General features: G+C 43.1%; 2 protein-coding genes across 3 annotated transcripts in view; one reads left to right on the top strand and one right to left on the bottom strand.

Moving 5' to 3' along the window:
- Positions 1-2848: 2848 nt before the first annotated feature.
- Positions 2849-16155, top strand: fbxw2 (F-box and WD repeat domain containing 2). Of its 2 annotated transcripts, none has more exons than XM_083640914.1 (8): positions 2849-2997; positions 5532-5818; positions 6417-6639; positions 7478-7672; positions 9677-9810; positions 12355-12441; positions 13697-13866; positions 14037-16155. In XM_083640914.1, the coding sequence occupies exons 2-8, from the start codon at positions 5552-5554 to the stop codon at positions 14323-14325; spliced, it is 1365 nt and encodes a 454-aa protein (XP_083497040.1). In that variant the 5' UTR covers positions 2849-2997; positions 5532-5551; the 3' UTR covers positions 14326-16155. The 2 variants fall into 2 exon arrangements, with proteins under 2 accessions (XP_083497040.1, XP_083497039.1); XM_083640913.1 differs by having other exon boundaries at positions 2849-3098.
- Positions 16156-17306: 1151 nt separating this feature from the next.
- The window catches only part of LOC310780834 (ras-specific guanine nucleotide-releasing factor RalGPS1-like), a gene marked incomplete at its 5' end in the record, with an annotated part of 140086 nt that continues 132217 nt past the window's right edge, over positions 17307-25175 (bottom strand). Inside the window, 3 exon segments of the mRNA XM_083641339.1 lie at positions 17307-20358; positions 21301-21392; positions 21979-22084. Coding sequence (XP_083497465.1) covers positions 20329-20358; positions 21301-21392; positions 21979-22084 — 228 coding nt within the window. The 3' untranslated portion in view covers positions 17307-20328.

The raw sequence follows: 25175 nt of genomic DNA, 5'->3' as shown, positions 1-25175 counted from the left end.
TGGAGCATAAGTAAGGATGAATTTCACCATTATAATAATGGTAATTACCAATTTTGACTTCCAATAATTTACATGTGATTTTGTATTACACTGATTACACATTGTTACCAAAATATTACTATTACTAGTAAATAGTTTTGCCTTCTGGGACGCGGGTCGGGGTCTTAATCGGCCTCGGCTGGGTCTCCTGGGGAGGGTGTATGATGTTGAGAGACCCGAAACACCTTGCGACCCCAGCTAACATCACTGATGACGCGTCCCAGCGCATGCTGTAGCATGTATTTTTAAACTGCCTTGTTGCATCTGTGTTTCCCCATTATTCTGTCTGACCCCTTATTACATAAATATTAGTCCAATGTTACCCAGATATACACATTGTTAATACCAAGCTATTACCTGGTTATTGCATCTTTATTATCAATCACTATCAATCACATCAATCTCTAGTACCCAACCATTACCATGTCATTACCAAGCTCAGCTGTAATGTAAAGTGTTACCAATAGTACTAATAATTACATTTACCCGCTTCAATTGGATGGTGGCCTTGTGCTAGTCTTAATCTAGAGTGAACGTATCACTAGTGGTGCAGTCCAGTGAATCCAGGCCATGTTTTACCCACTGTCTCATTATTAGTGTCTTCAGCAGCTTTGGTGGCTCCTTTGTAGCGGGGCTTAGCACCCAGCCGTCCATCACTTTGCCTGGGAGAGACTTGTTAACCCCCCCCCCCCCCCCCCCCCACACACACACACACACACCCCTATCCCCCCTCACCCTCCCATAGCACCGGCTGTGCTTGACGGCCTCCCGGAGAGTTCAGATTTGTACCAGTAAGTGTCAGATACACACAGATAACTGTCACAGGATCTGTGTGTGTGTGTGTGTGTGTGTGTGTGTGTGTGTGTGTGTGGAGCACAGGCCAAAAGGCAAACTGTATGGAGAGGCAGGTGGCGTGCAATGGAACAGGACATTAGGGCATAGGGATGAGCCCCAACCCCACATGTCCCTCTGGTGGAGGCTGTTTGATGGCGTTCACTGTTAAAAGTCACATTCCACTTAGCTGGGGTTATTATTCGTCACCAAGATCAGATGCAGCTGAGCTGGATGAGTTTAGTGTTAGGATTTTTACTTCCCCTTCATTTGAATGGTAAATGTTCGGCTTCTTGTATTAAAACGTTTTAGTTAATTGATATAACTCCATCAGCAGAAAAATGAACACATTGTCCAGATTTGAGTCACAGCTAGGTTACATATTACATTTGTATTTGGGAGGATTTCACAGAATGTTCTTTCCTAAAAACTCACGAGCAGGCCTGCAAACTGTGCTGAAACATGATTCCCAGACTCAGCCTGGTTGTTCCGTCCTTGAGAAGTTCCACTTTAATCAGTAAAAGATAGCAAAGATTTTCTGACTGCTAAATCACATGAAGAGTGAGCAACAAGAACCAGGAAAGTATTTGTTAAAGGATAAGTTCATCCAAAAATGAATGCTCTGTCATTATCTACTCACCCCCATGCTGATTGGAAGGACAGGTGAAGTGGCCTACTATAGGCTATGTTTTTTAACATTTCTCTTTTTTTTACACAAACTGTGAATGTTTCTGAATGCAGCAGCTAAGATGAGCATCACTCACCATCCCAATACAAATAAATGCAACTCAACTACTAGTGAAGATCTCCTAACCCTAAAACATCCTCGCTGGTTTCTACAAGGGTCCTAAAACATTGTGGAACTCCCTGGGATTGATATCCATTATTCATGTTAGAAATGGCAGAACTTTTATTTCTTGTATATATAATTGATAGAATTGTAATTCCTCTGTTTTTCAGTTTGACGGCAATTGCTATCTGACTCACAATACAGTGACCAGATTAAGCAGGATGAGTAAGAATGAATAATTTTCTAAGAAAATCTTCAGGGGATAAGTGTTGGATACTCCTTCTGGAGTATTTAATATCAACAACATTAATAAATAGAATTTGAAGAATTTATTATAGTTATTTGGTTCCTTATTATTTAATTATGATTAGTGTGTTTATTGTTTGATATTAATTAATTGTTGGTTTGCATAGAATCACAGAGATTTTAGTCCACACTCCAGATCAGTGGGTGGCGGTAATGCACCCGAAAGTTGTTTGCTAACCGCCATTAAACGTAAAAGAAGAAGAGTGGGGCGTGCTCTGCCCCGAACCGATGCAGGTGATTGGAGAAATACGACCGGGCATCCCCCTATCATCGCTCATTATTTTTTCCTGAGTTTCCCTTTCCATTTTGACCAAGTTTTCCGTGCTTGAATTACAGACGTTTAGGCGGAAGCATTTAGAAATTGAGAAAAGAGACAGCCGTCTGTTTTAAGAGACTATCAATGGAGCGAATAAGTGTCATTTCTTACCAATGTATGGGGTTAGGGTTAGCGTTAGTTTGGTTTAACGAAGTTCCTTTACGCCACACCGGAAGCTAGTTTCCCTGGAGAGGAAGGGAACAGCTGATAGCGGTTGAGCCCTCAGCTACGTCTTACAGACAACAGGCAATGTCAAAATTCAAGCTGTATTAAACCAAACAAACTTGTTGCATCCTAACGATAGATGAGTGTGCCTACAGAAAACTGTTGTCAGACCAGACCAGACATGTATCTCTGGGTTGACTTCAGCCCCAACAACACGTAGCAATTTTTCAACAAGAGAACATGCATAAAAAAAACTTCACCCGTGTTTCGGGGGAGGAGTTATCACGTTAACGTAACCCCTGGCCCCGCCCCTAGCCTGCAAGACGGTGTTGAGGGCGTAACAGCCTTTGAGTAGAGAGGAAGAGCGTTTCCATTATCTTTTGCTTTTCATGTCTGTCAGGGCATGTTACCGTGCTAGCCTACTATAAAAACACTCATGCTCTGGAAAACTATATGGAGCTATTCTATTAGCTACCGATGTAATTCACCAAAACGCCAAGACAATCTACTGTGCTAACTTCCGTTGGACCATCCTTTAACTTGCTGACAGGTTAGCTAACATAACGTTAGTTAATAGCTGACGATAGCTAGCGATATGAGCTAACGTGGTTCAGCAGCAAAGTGATAAAGAAACTCTGCAGCAGCTGCCTGGTCGGTGCACTTTTTCTAAACGAGTTTTATTGACTTGAAAATGCTGTGTTGTTTATATGTTAGCAGTGGTGGCTAACTTGCTATGTTGGATTGTAGTTAGCTAGCTACCCACCCACCCAGGGTGCTAGCCAAGTAACGTTACTAGACAGCTATAGTTAAATCCATGACCCGCTAACTAGTGTTTCTTATGACAAATCATGTGTTAGATGCATGATCAGGTTACTACAGCTACTAGTTATTAACGTTACACATTGACCGATCAGCCGAGCCATAAGCTGCTGTCTGAAGCCTGTAGCTCAGCTGCCTCAGGATGTCAAAGGCTTTTCCATTTCTACCAGTGTTGACAACAGATGAGTCAATGACAGTGACCGAACTCAACTTGTCCAGTTACAGCCCATGTAGTCTCGCTTGCCAGACTTCCCAAGCGAGACTACAGCCCCATGACACACCAGTTGTTGGATAATCCAACAACGGAATGTTTGATTGGTGTACCATAAGCTAAACACAGACAAAACAAGGCTTGAACATACATGTGGAATCTGACCAAACATCTCCAAACAAGGACAGTCAGCCATGGCACACAAAACAAACATGTGTTTGTTGTAGAATGATTGATTGGTGTGCCATGAGCTTAACAAAGACTTGACCATCAGCAGATATGGAGGCAACGCTGCTGTCAAAAGATGAGCCACTCTGGCTCAAACAGAGGGTTTATGGAGTTTGGCTGTGTGGGTTGTTTGGTACAGTACCTTTTGCAGTCAAGTGGTCCTGCTTGGCAAGGCTCACAATTAATTGACAGATGAATCATTTGTTTAAAATGTATGTTGACATTCAGATTTGAAAGCACTTAAAAAGGGAGTTGATATTTATCTGACTGCTTGTATTCATTTAATTGATGACAAAGTTGCCATGTACAGTAATATAGAAAATTGAGCATGCGATATTTGGAGCTACAATACTTTGAGCTGTATCGAGATGCATCGTAGAATAGAATCGTTGACAGATTAATCATAATCTAATCGAATTGTGACGCCAGTGAAGATTCACAGCCCTAATAGACATAGGTCACCAAAATATCAGTTATAGGGAACATTGGTCCTGAATGTGTCCTTGATGTTAATATTCATCATTATCGTTATTATTATTGTTATTGTTATTATGTTCCATTATAATTCTGAAACCCACAAGATGGAATTTAGACATATTACACAATAGCCAGGTATCATAACTGGCTCCTTTCACATACATTACTGTCAGACTGAAGAGAGCCTCAACTAGAGACTATTAGAGGCCATTTACACCCATTTAAATCTGATCACAGAAAAAGCATGTCAGTGCCAGGTGCTTAACAACAATTTCAGGTCTAGACTTTGGGCTTTGTGTACAGTTTGAGAACACAACACACCTTGCAATCAGTCTCTCTCTCTCTTAAAACATCTGTGCCCACTTCATTTTTGATTTGGTGTTCTGCAGCATTAGTTTTACAACTATTTTACTCTCCCTTGATTGTTTTTGTACTCTAACACGGTTATTTGAGCTGCCAGCGCCTTTCTGCAATTCATTCTCTATGGTAAGGACGCGCTAAGCGCCCTCCTTTTTCAAGGATCACACCTGGCATTTAAGCGCTCTTGGCGGCTAGTGTTTTGTTGGCGGAGCGCTCCGGGCGTCTCTAGCTGAAAAAAGTTCAGCATTTGGAGGAAAAGCGCATTGCTCGTCAGTCACTCCTCCAACCTCTTCTCCTGCCAGGGGGATCTTCAACCTACGCTGCAGCCAGAATTGCCAATAATCTGGCTTTCATGATTAAAAACAAAACAGAGCACACAAAGCTGTGTTTTGTGCGCAATGGAAGCGCTCTTGACATGATTTCCAAAGCGTTCTTTGTGAAATAACCACGTTGTATTGCACAGCCCCGAAGAGTGTTTCTATCATTCGCTTTGGTTTAGTGTTTATCATTTGGATGCCCCCCCCCCCCTTTTTTTGCTTGTTTAATTAGTGAGATATTTTTAGAGGCCCCTCAAGTTTTTCATCTCACTTCCCAAAACCAGCGTACATCCTGATGGAATGACTCAGAATAGGCTAATAATAATAATAATAATAATACATAAAATGATACATACATAAAATAATAATAATCAGAATCACTTTTATTGCCACAGTATGCAAGTTACATAATGAGGAATTTGTCTTCGTGTCTGTATGCAGCGTAGCGGTCAGGTCAATATAGAGTCAGCTGAGGTCAGGAGGAGGTAGTGGGGTTTGTGGGGGGTGTTGGTGAGGTCCTTGGTGGAAGGGGTTTTCGGGCCTTGTTGGTGAGGCTGATGGCGGTTGGGAAGAAGCTGTTCTTGTGGCGAGTGGTTCCGGTCTTGGCAGACCTCAGTCTCTTGCCGAGGGGGAGTGATTTATAATAATAATAGCACTCAGTGTTTTTGTCAGGTCGTCGCTCTCATGTGCCCATGGAGAAGGCGGCCTTCGAGGGGTGGCTGGAGTCGGTCTCCGCCTCTTTCCTTACGCTGAGCGACCAGCAGAGGAACCAGTCCCTGGACCAGCTGATCTCCCTGAGCGGCGCGGCCCAGCTCCGCCACCTGTCCACCGGCCTGGAGACGCTGCTGAAGCGGGACTTCCTGCGCCTGCTGCCTCTGGAACTCACCTTCTACTTGCTGCGTTGGCTGGACCCCCAGACCCTGCTCACCTGCTGCCTGGTGTGCAAGCAGTGGAATAAGGTGAATATTATCACTCTTCCTCACATGCCATTGCAGGGTTTTTCCTGGCCCTAACCCTTTGGGGGGTGACTACACGACAGTAGTCCATATTTTCCGTCCGAAATTGTCGCACATTTTAAAATAAATACGACCTTGTAGCTCACCTGGTAGCACGCATATGATGGAGGCTCGGTCCTTCGCGCGGCCTATGCGGGTTCGAATCCGACCCGAGGTCCTTTGCCACATGTCATCCCCTCCCTCTCTCTCCCCACCTTTCCTGTCTGCCTACTGACCTATCTAAATAAATGCAAAAATGCCCCCCCCCCCAAAACAAAAATCATCTTTAAAAATAAATAAATTATAACACATTATTTGGCCTCCGTACTGTTTACGGTCAGATGTGGGCCGCAAACATTTTTGAGATTTTCAAGCAGGCCATGAGTCGGAAAAGGTTAGGAACTGCTGCTGTAGGCTAACTTGCCGTTTCGATTTGAGTGTTTTTAAGACCAACAAAGTTCTTGACACTAGTATTATTATTTGTTATCCTTTATTTTCCAACACATTATTTAAGTTGGTATGATGTGGTAAAGATGTCCAACAAATGTCCCCATTGGTCCAGGTGATAAACTCGTGCACGGAGGTGTGGCAGGGCGTGTGTCGAGAGCTGGGCTGGCGGATCGACGAGGCGATCCAGGACGCGCCGCACTGGAAGGGCGTCTACCTGAGGGCCAAGCTCCGCATGACGCAGCTGAGGGACCAGGAGGCCTTCGAGACCTCCTCACTCATCGGGCACAGCGCTCGCGTCTACGCCCTCTACTACAAGGACGGCCTCCTCTGCACAGGTGCAGCACATTTACTTTTTTCTTCTGAACATTTTCTTCCATTTTCCTCCTGTTTTGTACTTTGCTAATTCCCCCTGTTGTCCTGGTCATTGCTCCACCCCCTCTGCCGATCTGGGAAGAGTCCATTCCGTCATCCACCGTTTAATCCACATCGCAGCCACTTCTTGCCGTTTGTTTTCTGGCGTGGTTTAACGCTAATTTCTCCAGTTATTGCGTTATAGATATTTAAGACCTAGGGAGCTAGCTAGCATATTAGCCGTTACCCTAGTAACGCCTGCCGCCTCGTCTGTTCTTATGCATAAATCCATATTCTTTTGAACTTTTCCTCGGTATGGAACCCATGAAATGATAAATAATGCTGTTTCTTCTTTGAATTTGAACAAAAATGCACACTACATGCCTGAGTGCTTTCACACTGAGCGATTGTTATCGGATCACGGCGAATCAATGGAGAAAGCGGAAGTGCGAATTAACGGTTCAGGGTCGGGGGCCATCTTGTGTAAAATAGGCCTATTGGAGTGAATGGAGATGACGCAACTCTTATATCTCTATGGCTCTGGGCCTGCACAAAACTAATTTCTAACATGTGTAATGTGTTTAGAAACAAATCTCTGAACTTGGTTTCCTGGAGCCGAGTGCACCAGCGTTACACCAGTACGTCCGCCTAGGTGTAACGCTACGTCCCACTTAGAACTCAAAGTTACCACTAACTTAATATTATGACTAGTGCACCATGTAGTCTTCAGCCCTGTATGCGTTGCGCTAAGTGATAATTGGGGTTATTTTCCACCCGGGCCTTATTTCCTCCCAGCAGACAGAGTTCCTCTTTGTTTCTCAGGATCCGACGACCTCTCTGCCAAATTATGGGATGTCCGCACCGGGCAGTGCATCTATGGCATCCAGACACACACATGTGCCACAGTCAAATTTGACGAACAGAAGCTGGTGACCGGGTCCTTCGACAACACCATTGCATGCTGGGAGTGGAGCACGGGAGCTAAAATCCAGCAGTTCCGTGGCCACACGGGGGCAGGTTAGTGCAACTCTTTACCAAAGATCTGCTCTTGTGTCATAAGCCCTTTTCCCACATGCGCTTTGTACCGCAAAATGACCGGAACGTGGTCTAATGCCTGCATGTGGGAAAGGCGCCGTGCCGGTATAAGCGCGTCCCCGTCGTCCCCGACATTTCACCAGTTTCGAGCCAGTCAGAAGAGCGGTATGCTCTTAAGGGGACGCAAGTGGAAACGGGTCCAGTCATTTTCCGCGACAGCGGTCCTTCAATCATGGGCGAGGTGTAGCCTACACACGTTGCTTAATGTTCCAGCGGGCATAATCTAATCATTTCCGCACATTAAAGCAAACTGGCGAAATGATCTTGTGATAGCCTAATAAGAGCAGTATGTCAGCTTGCTGATTTCCGAAGGCAACCCCGGAGACATCAAACGAAGCCAGTCTGTAAAAAGTGCTTCAACGCGACGCAGGTGAACGGATAAACATCGAACCAGCAACTATTTCTCTCAGACACGGATCCCAACTTCTTCAAAGTGCATCATCTAATCATTCGCGCACATCAAAGCAAACTACTTCCACATTTCGCTTCGTGCATTTGCTTTCTCTACATACATACAAGCGTTGAGCAGCTTGCAAGCCTCTGCCATTCTCGCTGTGTCTGTCCTGTGTGGCTGCTGCTCTCGAGCAGAGAGGGGAGGGGGTAAATCGGCTGTGTTTATTACGCTGGTGGCTTGACGCTGCTCTTAAGTCAAACGAGTGTGATTTATTGTGTGACAACTGACAAGCGAACTTATTTCGAGTTTTGCCGACCCCCCAAATAAGCTCCCCCCTCCCCCGCCCCCCAACATACAGGCAAATTCGCTGATAGATTCCCACATGCGCGAGCCGAAGTGTGAAGGGAAATGTCCGATATTGACTTACAGGTAATTTTCCGGTACGCATGTGGGAAAACGGCTATAGAGTACCACAGGAAGGAGTCCTAAAACCTGCCTGAGACCCGGAGGTTAGCACTTCCTGGTTCCCTCATCTCAAAGTCAATTGGATTTTTGTACGGGGAAACTAGGCATCTTGGGCACTACGCGCGCTCGATTCCTAGGCTCACCCATCCTACAGCTCACCGAGCTGGCCCTGCAGCTCGCATACACAGCTCAGGCGCTGCGCGGCCTCGCCCGCAGCTCGGCTGCTGCGTGGCCTTGGCCTTGGCACGTACACAATGTCTCTCTCTCCCTCTCCCTCAGTCTCTATCATGAGCCTCAGACTGATGACATCACTGATGACAACATCACTGATGATGTCATCAGTGACATCATCACTGAACTATAGCCTCAGCCTTAGGCTTAGGGCAATTAATTTGCCCTCATTTAAAAATCCAGCTCTGTCAGGTCACCCGCACGGGTGCTCTTGACACCCCCTGAAAATGTCAGCCCGATCGCACGTAAAATGGCATAGCTGTGGCCGGACAACATTCTTGAAACAGAAAGACAGAGTCCACACTGCCAAAAACAAAAGTTGATGAAACAGCTAAGTTTGTGTTCAGAAAGATAATCTTCACAAATGAGGAACACTTTTATGAATTTTATGATATTATCTTACTGAACACAAAGTTAGCCATTTCATAAACTTGTGTTAACCACAGACCTTATTTGAGGCATTTAACCAACATCCCCATACAAAAATCTGAGTGCACTTCTAGGTTCAAATATTTCCTGTGTTTGTGTTTGACCAGTCTTCAGTGTTACTACAACGATGACGTGGACTTGTTAATATTTCCTATGTGTGTGTTTGGCCAGTCTTCAGTGTTGACTACAACTTGGACTTGTTAATATTTCCTGTGTTTGTGTTTGGCCAGTCTTCAGTGTTGACTACAACTTGGACTTGTTAATATTTCCTGTGTTTGTGTTTGGCCAGTCTTCAGTGTTGACTACAACGATGACTTGTTAATATTTCCTGTGTTTGTGTTTGGCCAGTCTTCAGTGTTGACTACAACTTGGACTTGTTAATATTTCCTGTGTTTGTGTTTGGCCAGTCTTCAGTGTTGACTACAACGATGACTTGGACTTGCTGGTGAGCGGCTCTGCAGACTTCTCAGTGAAGATCTGGGCCTTGTCGGTTGGTGCTTGTCTCAACACGCTGACCGGTCACACCGAGTGGGTCACCAAGGTCAGTGGACCGTTCTCCTCGCAGAGTTTTGATTTGACGAATGAAAATCTCACACTCAAATCTCAATTCATTTAGCTCTGCTATGTCAATAATCACTGCCAAATACTTGTATGGGCTTTTTTTCTTCATTGGATTATCTGTCAACTGCAACATCTGCAACATTAACTTTTTGCAAATTGCAATTGCCTCATCCCAAAATGTCAGTTTGTGATCACCATGGTGGTAAAATTGTATAATGATGTGTTTGCTTTCTATATAAAAAAAAAAGGCGCCAGCAATTGCACAAATTCCCCACTGTACAGAAAACAGAACCAGAACCATCACAGCTCTTCCACCACTAGATTTGTATTTAATAACGCTAAATCAGATTATGTTCTTTTAGTTTTAGTTGAATCACTTTATTTTGAACATGTTTAAAATAAAATAAAACAAGCGCAATAGCTGCGACCACATACACATACATGTCCCAAATGCAGGATGGCCGAGGCAGCTTACACTAGTTTGCCTCTGCTAACCTGCGAAATCCCCCACCGGCCCCTTTTAGCCAGTTGGCATGAACACACACACACACACACACACACACACACACACACACACACACACACACACACACACACACACACACACACACACACACACAACCTTCATGCCAAATTTTCAGCCTCCTAGGGTGGAAATGTACGCACTATAGGGTGGTGAACTTTGTGTAGAGCGGCCCACAGAGTGACTTATGGTCGCAGGCAGCTCATAAAATGATATAATGTTCATTCTGATAATAAAATGATATGTTCATTCAGCTCATAAAATGATATCATGTTCATTCAGCTAATAAAATGATATAATGTTCATTCAGCTAATAAAATGATATCATGTTCATTCCGCATGAAATACAATATGGTTACAGGACCCTCACTGATTCTGTGGTTCCCCAATTACCGTAAATTCCGGACTATAAGCCGCGGCTTTTTTCCCGTTTTTTGGGCTTTTTTGCCCCCTGCGGCTTATATAACGGTGCGGCTTATCTATGGATTTTTCCAGCAAACGGCCACTCGGGAACCTCCAAAATCTATGGATGTTGGTATGAGGCAGAACGAGAGCAAGACAGACATTATGAGAGCGAGACCCTGATTGGATGATGTTCCAAAAAATGTGCCTCGCGACCTGATTGGAGCACTGTGCCACTACTCTCTCTCAGCCACTACGGTAAAACACCCTCCCTCCCTCCTCCCTCGCTCCGGGGGGAAAAAGGCAGCGATTGAGCATGAAAGACAGTCTGAATGAAATTGAATGTAACATTCCCAATTCTATGTATTACATTCTAAAAAACTAACAGCAACATTTTGGAAGGCTAAGCCACACAACTAGCTCGTTGTAATCTAACATCATGCTTCAAAAGATGGAGAACTGGCTGTGTTACGACGATGGCGGCGATTGAGCCTGAAAGCCATGTCTGAGACAGTAGCGAGACAGGAACAACAACAGCAGCAGCAGCAAAGGATCATGCACAAACCCGAGTCGAAAGGGACTGTCCGTCAGGGCGCGGACGACTGTGTGTCAGCAACTCCCTCCCGACTACCAGGAGAAAATTACAAACTTCGGCGAATTCACACAAAGAAAGATCAAGGAATATTCCATCGGACCGGAGCAGATCATAAATATGGATGAAGTGCCTTTGACGTTCGACCTGCCTCTCACTAGGACTGTTAACAAGAAAGGTGAATCGTCCATCACGTTGAGAACCACAGGTCACGAGAGAACGAATTTCACTTGTGTTCTTGGCTGCACAGCAGCTCCCGCCGATGGTGATTTTTAAGCATCTCACAATGTGTGATTTTGTCTGGGGATTAGTGACCTGACTTTTGTTTTGTTGAAATGTTAATAAATGGGAGCTTCCCCAAACAGCCATCTCTTTCCCGACAATCCCCTCTGTGCACGAAGCCTTACATATGGTAATTAAACATCAAAACACCCGCGGCTTATAGACCGGTGCGGCTTATATAAGAAAAAAATAGTCACCTTTGAAGGTGCGGCTTATAGACCGGTGCGCCTTATAGTCCGGAATTTACGGTAGTCATTCCAGAGTATTGCAAAGTCACAAGGTGGGGGATTTCCACTCTCACCACCATTAAAGGGAAATCACCGTGAAATATTGTTTGCATTTGAGATCCAAAATTTGGCAAAGTGTTAAAGGAACAGTTCACCCAAAAAGGAAAATTGTGTCATCGTCTACGTCCCCCAAACACAGGTGAAGTTTGTCCATAACAACACAGTACACAGGGAGGTTGCCAACTGGAGGGAGAACCAGTCACCATTGTCTTAAGTACAGGCTTACTTAGTACTTCAGTACTGAAGACAAAGGTGACTGGTTTCCTCTCCAGTTGTGCTGCCAAACTCTCTGTGTACTGTGTTGTATGGACAAACTTCAGGAGATGATGAGGGAATTTTCATTTTTTGGGTGAACTGTAACCTGACACACTGGAGTGCAACCGTGAATCATTTTTCCTCTGTTGCTGAACATCTGTCTCTGTGTTTCTCCTCTGTCAGGTGATACTACAGAAAAGTGAAGTAGAATCTATGGTGCACAATCCTGGTGATTATATCCTCTTAAGTGCTGACAAATATGAAATTAAGGTAACGTCTCTCATACTTTTAAACATGCTTAACACGTTGAGTGCCATAGCCGAGATATCTCGTCTTACATAATCCAACGGTTAAGGGCCATAGACGAGCTATCTCGTCTTACATAAACATTTTTTTTTTTTGACGGTGGGACATCAATCAACCCCTTTTACGTCTTCTATATCACTATCGGAGGAAGAGAATGTGTATAATCTATTTTACCGACCACTAAGTGGCGACAGTTCTCTCCCAAGACAGAGAAGCCACAGCCAGCCACAGCCAGAGCAGCCAGCCAGCGCGCTGGAGAAAGCCACAGTGTAATTTTCAAGGAAGCAGCTCGGCGAAAACTCCCTCGATCCCACACACACACACACACACACACGCGCGCGCGCACACACACACACTCGAGCACCCCCGCGCATAAATAAGACCAGAATCGCAAAAGCTTACTCAAACCTCAAGAAACAGTTTTACAGTCCAGACGGCCGTGGAGAATCCTTCCCCCGCAGCACAGACGGAGGGAGGAGCCCGGAGACACACACACACTCTCTCCCTCTCTCTCCCCCTCCCCCCAGTCCCGAGAGAGAGAGAGAGAGAGGAGAGAGAGAGAGAGAGAGAGAGAGCACACACAGAGCGGGAGACAGACACGCCGCGGGGGCAAAGAACGGACAGAGATCCCCTCCCCCCAGAGCCGCGGAGCAACGCGCGAACACACACACACACACACACACACACACACACACACACACACACACACACACACACACACACACACACACACACACACACACACACACACACACACACACACACACACACAATACAGTATACAGACTCGCCCAAAGGCACCCACAATCACAGGCAGGTGACTGTTCTGCTGTTTGATTGAATTTCACAAAACTGCGATTATCTCAGCTTGCTGTCTCATACGCTAAAACCATGCTGTACTCAACGGCTAATATCTACATAACTACTAACTCTGCAAACTAACTCTTTTAGACAGAGAAAGCACACATTCTATTAGTTATTTTTAGATGATTGGTGTTCACGAAGTCTTAACAGAAAAGAATCCTCGGCTGTTGTAAAATGAGCCAGAATCCTCAAAAAAAAAACCCTGGCACAACTTACCTACAGGATTGAAAAAATGGCTGGCACTCAATGTGTTAATGTGTTTTTGTATGGTTTTAACTTAACTTACATTTATGGAACGGTTATACCTGAAATGTCCATAGGGGGAGCAAATGTTGTGCTTTTGTTCTCTCTGAAGGTTTGGCCTTTAGGGGGGGAGATTAACTGTAAGTGCTTGAAGACCCTTTCAGTGTCGGAGGACCGCAGCGTGAGCCTGCAGCCCCGCCTCCAGTTTGACGGACGCTACATCGTCTGCAGCTCCGACCTGGGAGTTTACCAGTGGGACTTTGCCAGTTTTGACATTCTCAGGTAAAATGTGCCACGGCACACTATTTGGGAACCAATGGTGTACACAGTATGTAACCTATGTTGTGTGTAGATGTATGATGTAGGATTATGTCTGTGATGATGCTATGTAAAGCCCTTTGAAACTCTCAAACATAACTGAGCTGAACTGAACTATGCCTTGATGTACCCAGGGTGATCAAAACGCAGGACCCAGCCAACCTGTCCCTGCTCAGCTTGGGTGAGGTGTTCGCCCTGATGTTCGACAGCCACTTCCTATACGTGATGGACCTGAGAACAGAGGTCATCTCGGGCCGCTGGCCGCTGCCCAACTACAGGAAGTCCAAGAGGGGCTCCAGCTTCCTGCCAGGGGTCACCTCCTGGCTCAACGGCCTGGACGCCGACAACGACTCCGGACTCGTGTTCGCCACCAGCATGCCCGACCATAGCATTCACTTAGTCTTGTGGAAGGAGAACGGATAAGGATAAAAAATATGGAAAAAAAACACACAACAAAAAAACATGAACCGTGTACACGGAACTACCCTAGACCCGCTAGGATACAAACCGCCATTTCCATGTATTCGCGCTCTGGAATATATGACAAATTCACAGCCAAGTTAGATAAATGCATGGACCAAAGTGTTTTTAGTTTTTTCTTTCTACTGTTTCTCCAGTACAGGATTTTCTCTCTCTCAGGACGAGTAGAAATGGAAGGCAAACTGTCGAAGGAGCGCCGTTACCGATCAGCACTCGTTTCTGATTTCCGCAGAAACTCGCATCGGTCTTCTGGCCTTGGACGAGGACGTCGCTGAAAGAAAACGGAACTCTTGGAGCCCACGATGCGGGCCACCGCAATGAGAAAAATCATGTTAAAGGATACAACAGAAATGACAACCATAGAAGTAAGTTCCGCAAACTTGTACAAAGATTCTTGGAAGTGCAAGTTTCCGGCAAATGAGCTCTTTGGTGGACTTCGCATTGAGCAGTGAGCATATTGGAAGGACCTCGGTTTCCAGTATTTGTGTGCCAACGTTGGCCTTTTTTGTTTTTGTTTAACCAAAAGTCTAGAACAAATGTTTTAGCTAGAGAATACTACCAACGTTTTGCGGCCCAATGGTAAGTCACTCATAGAGCTTATCTGCCAAAAGACTTATTCGGGCTGCCTTAAAACACAGAAGTTGTATGTTGAAAAGTGGTTTGGTACATAGCGTGTGTACCGTGTGAAATATTGTGAGGAGATTTCATGTAATTCCACTGACTGCTCCATGCTTTTTCTAAGGGATGTCCGTTTTAAACGTCAGCGTGAGAAAATGTGGTGATGTGCCTTTTCGTTTGATTTGACGTTCTGAACTAGAATCTCCGGCACATTGCAATAAGGTGATGACTGCATTGTACGTTTTAATTTTATTTTTTAACTTTTCATGCTAGAACAGTCTGATGTCTGTGATTTTATCGCTATCTAGCTGACGTGACCATGTCAGCGAATTGCTCTTCGGATTGCCGACTGTGTTAAACAACACGTTTATTTTTCTAAAGGCCTCAATGCATTGCACAGTGGAGAGTGCACTTGGCAAGCGGGTGGCTCTGTGTGAAATTATGATTTTAGACATAGGCGATAAAGTGTAATGGTTTTCTTGGCCGTTCGGTTCATAATTCTTTTTTTTACCAGTTTTCTCATATTTGATTTTCTCAAAGGGAAGGGTTCTCTGATCGCATCTCGAGTTTTGAGTGAGTTCTACAAAATTGAAACTTCAGTCACCAAATGAGTGCTTTTCTCCGATCTCTCATTGGCGTCTTCCTATGCATTGGCAGGCAGAGAGAAATGTATCAATATACAGCAAACCTCATGTATCTATACTGACCATAACTCTGTTTTCATATGCCTTGTACAAAACCCATTTACAGACTGTTCAAAGTGACTGTTGTTTATTCAAATCTAATTGCCACAACTGTATTCTTTATTATTGTCATTTCCATATGATTTAAGTATGGCCATTGCACAACATGATACCCTACCCAGCACCATACTTGTCCATTTTGGAGTTTGCCCCAGCATTTTAGCATTTGGTTTAAAATTTACAATGAGTTGTAGATACAGTGACACATTGAAATGGACCAGGGTTTATTGGGACAACGTATTTTTTGTTATATCCCTTTTAAGTTAAGACAACTGAGCTTCAATTGCCACTGCATTCAAGCACTGCACTGTTTTCGTTTCACTAAACTGAATGTCACTGTCATAGCAGCTTACGTCACCGGCATCTATCTACAATCAGCTTAACTATTGCAGTCTTTCGAATAAAGGAAAGTAGGAAACACGATTGCCTGTCTTTTATACAGTTTGTTCTTGACATGACATGGTTAGTTTAACCAAAATGAGAGTACATCATCTGCACAATGAGGTCTACAACTTGAAGTTTTCTTTGCACATTCCACTTGGAGAGAGCTTCCATCCTTGGCTCCATTTTAAAGGATTTCTTACTTAATGCAATGTTTTACCTAGAGCTGCAACAATTAGTCAATTGATCGACGGATTACCACATGCGCAGCACATGGTCAAGAGAAGGCATTTTGAGGTGAGTCAGGCATTCAGTCAGGAATGCATAATGACGTCACCAGTGATGATGTCAACAGTGCCAAACTTGGGCTGTTGAAACGGTGATGTCATCAGTGACATGGATGACATCACCGGTCACGTTCACTTCATTTTGATCGGGCAAAGTGCAGCATGCGTGCGAGCGCTGTTACACCCCTTCTGACAGATTTTCGATGCAAGTCGAAAGTCCGTCTCGAGAGATTAGCCAGCTGCTGGTTTTTGCACAGGTGTTAATGGAATGTGATATTGTTGGCTGCTGTACAGATCGGCGGAGTAATATTTTAGTGATGAGTAATTCTTTCATTTGAGCACTGCTATGACTCATAGGTGTGCTGTTATGCTGATTTGAGAACGGTCCAAATGTAGTTGACCAATCAGATTGCTTGGTCGGCACTACGTGTTGTATAATTTATTACAACAAAAATGGCGTTCTGGCAATGTAGTAGTCACACACAGCCAGACCTATCTCTCCACACTTTGTTTTAGTTACTTGGATTAGTAACTAACATAATCACTCTTTTGGAAATTGTAATCCATTACACTACTTGTACTGGGCAAAGTAATAAAATGACAGTACGGTGGCACAGTGGTAGTGCTGTCGCCTCACAGTAAGAAGGTCCTGGGTTCAATTCCTGTCTGGGACGCTGTGGGTGTGTCCCCATGTCCTCAGTGCCTACTGCCCAGGTGGGCTCATCAAAACGGCCTTTCTGTGCGAAGTTTCTCAGGGGGAGAACATGCACACTATCCTCTAGATAGGAACTCCCCGCTAAAAGATTATAGTAACGCGTTACGACACAACAATGCTCACAATATACATGTAGGCGACAACGTTCAACAGAATTTTTATTCACAATTCAGTGTCCATTTGAAGCTGAAAAATACAGCAACATATAGCAATGCCATGGTAACAAATAACTTGGCAAATAATCACAGAGTAATATAACTGAGTGGTTATCATTTTTTCACAGTTACAACAGACACTAGAAACTTTGTTTGTACACCAAAAGTCCATGCAATGTCCCATAGCACAGTGGTTCTCAAACCTTTTGAGCTGCGACCCCCAAAAACCTTTAGGCTGGGGTTCGTGACCTACGTTTTGGTCTGAGCGAAAAATGTTCTATGGTCTCTGCTGAACCATTTGGTTTGACCATTTTTACAAGCATTTTACAAAATGTCTATGGGAAAATAAATGGCGGATGAAAATCTCCGGTACAGTGCTGAAGCAGGAAGTGACGTTCACTTTGGCTCTCTTTATGACTTCCCAGTGTGCACACATTCACACACTGATTTTACTCACTCACTGAAATCCTTTTGATAGTTTATATATCTTTATATATAATACTGTACATTAAATCATTTGTATGGAAGCTTTAATCATCATGGTAGAAAAGTCATTTTCTTTTTTGACTGTCATCCCGCGACCCCCCAAAGTAATCTCACGACCCCCCGAGGGGTCCCGTCCCCCAGGTTGAGAACCACTGCCATAGCACACCACCTGTTCCTCCACTCCTGTAGCTGGATCAAAACAATTCATGGCCAGATCTCACAAATGTATCAAAACAAGTGAACTAGTGGAGAGAAAAGAACAAACGATAGCCTCGTTAGTGAAGTCAAGCTTGTGGAAATACTTGGAGACAAAGTGGAAAGTGACGACATGTCATCATGTACAAATTGATGCTGAAATTATATTTGATCAAACATATTTGGATAGTCAATGACAGGAAAAACAGCCATGGTACTTGATGAGGGAACGTTGATACAATAAACTGGGTCAGAGTCTAAACTAATAACCCTCATCTCTAGGAACTGTCACTGGCACATACACAGATGCTGGTGGGATGTTTGCTATCGTTTTAGGGAACAAATAATAGAAAGGCAATTTGTCAAAGTGATTGCACTGCATTTCTTCAAAACCACTGATAACTAACTACATGATATGCACTGACTAGTGTACATCAAGAAAAATGCTATTTCCACTCAGATTTGAAAACATGATTCAATGCAGAATCTCAGATGGAGATACATTATGAGAAAACGAACATTTATATATCGGAACACCTGTTTTTTTTTTTTTTACTTTGTTCGGTTGTTGCAGTCCTTCATTTAAAAACAATAATCAAATACACAGTACTAAACAAAAACACTGGACTCAGTCATACACACTTTGGTGAGTGGTAAAAAAAATACATTAACATTTTCGGCGAACACCCCCAAAAACATAACATTCAACAAAAAAACAAAACAAAAAAACCCCAACCAAACAAACAAAAAATTAACCAATCCCATCATTTTGGACAGATGATTCTTTCAAACTTTCTCATCTTGGATTTTTCTTCTGCCAATATAATGATGTTCACATCATACGTGACTGACGATTATCGTCATTCACAAGGGGGAATACATAGAAATATTAGGGATGCACCGATTGCAAAATTCTGGGCCGGTACAGATACAGATGTTTAAAATAACAATTTAGCCGGTAGCCAAATACCAAATTTTTGTGACAGGGAAACAAAGAAATCTTCATTATAAATAAATAACTGAACTGTTTTAAAGTCTTCTGAGCCCTTCGTCACTATCTTTAGATGAGCACAAATTCAATCATACAAATGTAATTATGAAACAACCTACCTTCTTTCACATGACAAAGCTTCTTTTGTGAAAAATAACTTTCAAAAGCCTTTTTAGTCTGCACCCGCACACTTAATTACATCATGCCAGAGTCCAACCACTGGCCGTTGCTAGCTGTAGTATGGTAGAGTATGGTAGAGTATGTAGCCAGGCATAAATTATGCGATCCACCTAAATATCGGCCACTGCAATCGGCAAACGCCACCTTTTTGCCGATAGGCCGATTGCAGTCAATAAGGCCAATATTGGCCAATACCGATATACGGCGGTTATATCGGTGCATCCCTAAGAAATATGGCTTCATGTTAATTACAAACTTCATTTCATTTAGCTGATTTTACATGTTTTTGGCAGAAATGGAATATTACATTGTGCTTTTGAAGCAAATCATTCAGAAACAGCAGCACTGATACTGGTTATGTTTTCCCTTACATATTCCTCAAAATGAGATTTCAAATACAATTTTTAGGGTGGGCTTTCCACCATTAGTCTCTCTGATCAAGGTCGTGAATCCAAGATAATCATACAATTTCCCTTTGATGGCCAATTGTCAAAAAAATAAACTCTTTTACAAATAAATATATACACTCACATGACTTGTTGAGCATGAGAGATGAGCTTGTTGTCTCGTACATGAGATTGCAATTATCACCTTGACACTGAATAACTGAATTAAAAACACAAGTAAAATGTTTATAACGCAAGTGCAAAATCAACCGTTTTCATGGTGTTTGACAAATCACTATAATTTATACCGTAGAAAACATAAATCGTTGCCGTTTGTAAACCTTGCAGAGCAAAAAATCGTGTAAATTAAACGTTTGTACATCAAGATTTATTTTCTGTCCTTTCACTTAAGTCCTCAATCGGAATATCAACCTCAGGCGACTAACACTGACGCCCCACATATGTGCATCTACGCATCTTTTCACTTGATCGGAAACCCAACATGGGCCAAGAAACCCATGTGCTCCTTCACATGTTTAAGAGCAGCGTAATGAACGACGACCGAGAAAGCTAGGTGGTTTGGTTTCCCACACTCGCGTCGCATTCTGTCCTCGCTGAGAAGCTAGCGGGTGTGTTGGCACACATCCAGTATGAAAGGTGCTTCTTCTTCTACGGTGCCAAGTGTCGGACATCGGGCGCTTCTTGGCTCCCCCGTTTCAGTACCGAACAAATTCCACCACCGTCCCATCGCTTTCCCAAACAAATGGGTTTGGCACAATAATCCCCCCCTGCTGGGTAAAGGTTTCCTCTCATTCGAATGACATGAGGTTTGCTGGTATCTGTGGAGAGACAGAGGACAGGCGTTTAATAGAGAGCCAAGGTCACGCCCAATTCTGGGTTAAGCATATGAACCAAGGGATTTCATCCACCATTCATTTTCCATTTTTGTCAAATGCATATGATATGAAATTAGTTTTACTTGGTCAAATCAACAAATACAGTGTGTGTATGTATGTATATATATATATATATATATATATATATATATATATACAGTATATATATATATATATATATATATATATATATATATATATATACAGTATATATATATATATATATATATATATATATATAAATCCACAAACGCTACGGATCAGCCTCCTGAAAATCTGCGCACAGATCGGCGCGGCCTGGGGTCCTTCAGGCTAGAGCGAGGTAGCCTGGGTGAACCCAGCCTCCACGTGACCTGCTCTCAGACCTGTTCTAAGTCACTACAGTCTGGAGATCGAGCCTAGTGACTGAGAACTCTGAGAGCAGGTTACGTGGCGGCTGGGTTCACCCAGGCTAAGAGCGAGGTGCTCGGCGCAAGCAAATGACGTGCAGCGCACAGGCCTTCTTGAGGCATCCTCCCTGCCCATGGTACGGCATGGTAGGATTGCCTTCTTCCACGGGAGGTTCTGGTGAGACGAAGGAGGTGCCCGGCCTGGAATCACCCCACAGGGCCTTAGACCTCCATGCACCGAAGGTCTCTCAATACTGCGGTGTAGCACTAACTCTATTGCAGCAGATTGGGCGTGATCAACCCTTCCGCGGGCAACGTTGCAGACAGAGTAGGAAGGCTGACCCGTGAGCGGCTGCTTCTGGGACGCGGGTCGGGGTCGTAATCGGCCTCGGCTGGGTCTACTCGGCGAGGGTGTATGATGTTGACAGATTTGTTGTTGTTTTGGTCTGAGTGAAATGTTCTACGGTCTGTGGTTGAACCTGGGGAAAGTTCGTACCTGAGGTCTATTGCTTCGACAAGCCTCTTCCAGGTTTTTGTGCCAGATGATGGCTGAAAACCTGGATCCCGTCTGGAACTTGTAAACATTGCCTGTGAAGTGAGGTGGCAGGAAAGCTGTTACAAATGTGCTGCTAAGACTGAATAGATATTAGGCTTTGGATGATATCCACAACTGTATAATGAGATATTGTCTCGCCAAAATATTGCGATATATGATATTATCGGATATTGGCCCAAGCCTAAAAGATATTGTTTACAAGCAGTCTGTATGTTTATTTGTATTTAAAGAGAGTGGTACATTTTGGGCTCATGATTACTATGAAAATACCCCAAAAACATATATATTTTTTTACAGGCCAGAAATATGGAGAAAAATATGGCATTCTAAATTGGCGTTCCAACACCTGTGACATCACTTGCTGGACTCTCTGCTGGGGCTGACATCACAGGAGGCAGTTCCATTCAAGGAACAGTTCCCCATGCTGTTTACAAAAATCTGGTCTAAATGCAGCTATGTGTGATTTAAAGAACACTCCGCCCCAAATCCCATTGCTACCCCTCCCTCCCACATATTAACGCAATGTGGTCTCCAACCTGCACCATGCTCTTTAAATGAAGGTTACACCAAAAGAAGGAGCGGGGAAGAAGGGGGGGGGGGGGGGGGGGTAAACCTCACCTTTGTCTGGGTCATTTAGCTGGAAAATGTTGGGTCTGGCTGGGTCATCTGGCAGCACCACCAACCATCCTGTCACACACACCTGCTTACAGGCAGTGGATTTGTACTGTGGGGTATACAGGACCATATTGCATCAGATTTGCCTCAAAGTAGCCAAAACAACCAGTTATTATGCTAATGAGATCAATTCGTTAGCATAATAGTCATCAAGAGTCATCGATTAAGCTTCTAAATGCTTTAATTAGCCAGTATGTCTCTGTTAAGCACATATTATGCTAAGGATGTCATCAATGAAGCTTCTGAATGCTTTAATTAGCCAATATTTCTCTGTGGACATACTGTCAGAGGTGACCAAATCAACTTTGCTTGAGTCTCAAGTCAGTTTCAAATCTTGAGGCACAAGTCTTAAGTCTAAATGTAGATTACAAAGTCAAATCAAATTCATTAATATGAAGTCTAAATGTAGATTACAAAGTCAAGTCCAAGTCATTAATATAAAGTCTAAATGTAGAACAGCAAGTGGTGTGAGAAAAAAATCCAGAGTCCAGTTACTCCAGTATCAATCTAATATCTTAAAGAAAACGAAACATCTAGGACTTTTCAATGCTATGTGGTTTTAATCGGATAAAGAGCACCATGGGTTTGATTTCTAGAATCTGTTTCAAATTCAATAAATGCAATCATCCCATACACATTCAGAAAACAGAATTTAAATTAAGTCGTCTAATGGAATAAATCTCATCACTTTCAGTAAGTCATTTACACAAACACAAGACCTCATTCAAGACTTTAGAAATATTTTCAAGTCATCAGAGTCCAAGTCAGAGTCAAGTCCCAAGTCTTCTCTTCATGCATCAAGTCTCAAGCAATTCAAACTGTGACTCAAGTCCAAGTCATATGACCAGTCCTCACCTCTGCATCCCTGTGTAGTGCACACCCTGTCGTGCACTTATGGGTACTTTCGCCCCATGCACTAAGCACTTATTCTGTATTTTGATTATTGTGTTCTTGCCATATCTTGTTTGCATTATTTCTAGCTGTGTATTGCTTTCCATTTGTGTGGCTTAGTGCCTTTTTACTCTATTTTCTATGTCAATCTATGCACATGTAAAGCACTTTGTGACTTTTGTCTGTGAAAAGCGCTGTATAAATAAAATTTACTTACTTACTTACTTGTCTCCGCATAATGCATGGCAACCCGTGGCGTCAGTTTCTATCATGTACAGTTAAGTTATATTGTTCAGCAGAACGTGTCTACACTCAGAGGTCACCATGACAACATACTGTAACGTCCAAAATAACAAATTAGAATGAAGAAGGTCTGAAGAAGGTCGTGAGACCGAGACGTCTGAAATAAATCTACTGGGAGACATCTTTAGCAGTGTGCGGACTCTACTTTGTTATTTTGATTGTTGTTCCTTTTGTCCTGCATCCGCTGTTTTGAGTGGATGTGCACGCTCTACTTTTGATCTAAACATACCATGTCCCACATACCATGTCCCACATACCATATCCGTAAAGTGTAAACTTTTAATACGCACAGCAGCAAATATACAACGAACGTTTCAGCCTCACAGGCTTTCCTCAGCGTTGTAACAAACAGTGGGTGTGACCCATATAAGTAGGAGCCAGGACCATGCTGATTGAAACCAGCTGTGGAAAATGCATGCATCAATCAATCAATCAATCTTCAACATATCTAGAGCAAACAGAGTGGTCAAGAACCTACATAACAAATAAATAAGATGACCGCACAGCTGATCAGAATACATCAACATGACTGATTAAATCACTCACAGATCCTAAAAGAAATAAATCTGTGAACAAAATAAATGTAAAAAAATAGATAAATATGGACAATTGTAGATATATACAAGTCTCAATCTGTATAAATGGTATCTGTCACAATGATATAAAAAAATACCAGAAGCATATTAGAAGTAGCCTATAAGAAAAATGAGAAGAATTTAAGGAAACTCCTCAGTCTCGAACTGCATGACAGGAGCAGAAAACCCATCTCAAAATGTGTAAGCATGACCAATCACATATCAAAACACACATCAAAACAAGGGATCAAAACCATTTACAAGAAACAAGAGAGCAATAATTCTTCATTTAAACCCTTAGGATGCTCAGTCTGTAAGTGGTGAATCCAATATGCTTCTCTCTGGAGAAGTTTTCTCTCCCTGTCTCCTCCTCTCAGAAGTGGCCCCACTGACTCAATCCCCATAAAACGTAAGCTACAAACGCCATGGTCATATTTATTAAAATGTTTGGCAACCGGAGATTTCTCGTCACCCCTTCTGATGCTGCTCTTATGTTCGGAAATTCTAATTCTCAGTTGTCTTTTTGTTTTCCCAACATAGTACAAACCACACGGGCATTTTAAAATGTAGACAACATGAGTGGACCGACATGTGATTCTATCTTTGACCATCATCGATTTCCCCGTATGGGGATGTGAGAATTGATTACCTTTAATCATGGCGTTGCAGCTTACACAATTCAAACACGGAAAATTACCTGGGGGAAGAGAATTTAAAAAATGTGTGGGTTTCACATAAAGATCGGTCTTTACAAGCTTGTCATTCACATTTTTTTGTCGCTTAGTGGCGAATATAGGATACTTGACAAACTCGCGACCCACAACGGGATCACTGGACAATATATGCCAATGTTTTCTAATGACATTCTTAACCGACTGGGAGATCGGAGAAAACGTTGTGGATAAAACAAGGGGCTGCTGTTTGAGAGGAGGAGGGTTGGGTTTCAAGAGACTCTCCCTATCTTTATCGCGGACCTTGGACATACAATCATTAAGCAGTTTTTGATCATAACCCTTTTCTAAAAAACGGGTGCACATGGCATCAGCCTGTCTCTCAAATTCATCACCAGAGCTACATATCCTTTTAATTCTTAGCAACTGACTGTAAGGTAAACTCTTTTTTAGGCTATGTGGATGATAGCTCGAAAAATGTAAATAATTGTTCCTATCTGTTTTTTTTCTAAAGACGGTCGTGTGTATTAGTTCAGATTTATTTACCCTTACATCCAAAAAAGGCACAGTTTCTCTGCTTGCCTCCAGAGTGAAAGAGATGGTGGGGACTCTAGAATTTAGATGTAACTTAAACAATTCTAGTTCCTCTGCTGTACCTGTGAACACGAAAAACAGATCGTCGATATATCTAAACCAGCAT

This window comes from Poromitra crassiceps (assembly GCF_964638095.1).
Source record: "Poromitra crassiceps genome assembly, chromosome: 8".
NCBI classification, from domain to species: domain Eukaryota; kingdom Metazoa; phylum Chordata; class Actinopteri; order Beryciformes; family Melamphaidae; genus Poromitra; species Poromitra crassiceps.
The sequence above is the reverse complement of the archived record's forward strand: the minus strand, read 5'-3'. Positions and strand labels throughout refer to the sequence as shown.

Bases quoted from the DNA above. Each gene is read 5' to 3' on its own strand.
- fbxw2 (XM_083640914.1), top strand. From the start codon at position 5,552: ATGGAGAAGGCGGCCTTCGAGGGGTGGCTGGAGTCGGTCTCCGCCTCT. The intron at 6,640-7,477 runs GTGCAGCACATT...TTTGTTTCTCAG, and splicing joins GGACGGCCTCCTCTGCACAG to GATCCGACGACCTCTCTGCC. The intron at 13,867-14,036 runs GTAAAATGTGCC...TGATGTACCCAG, and splicing joins GCCAGTTTTGACATTCTCAG to GGTGATCAAAACGCAGGACC.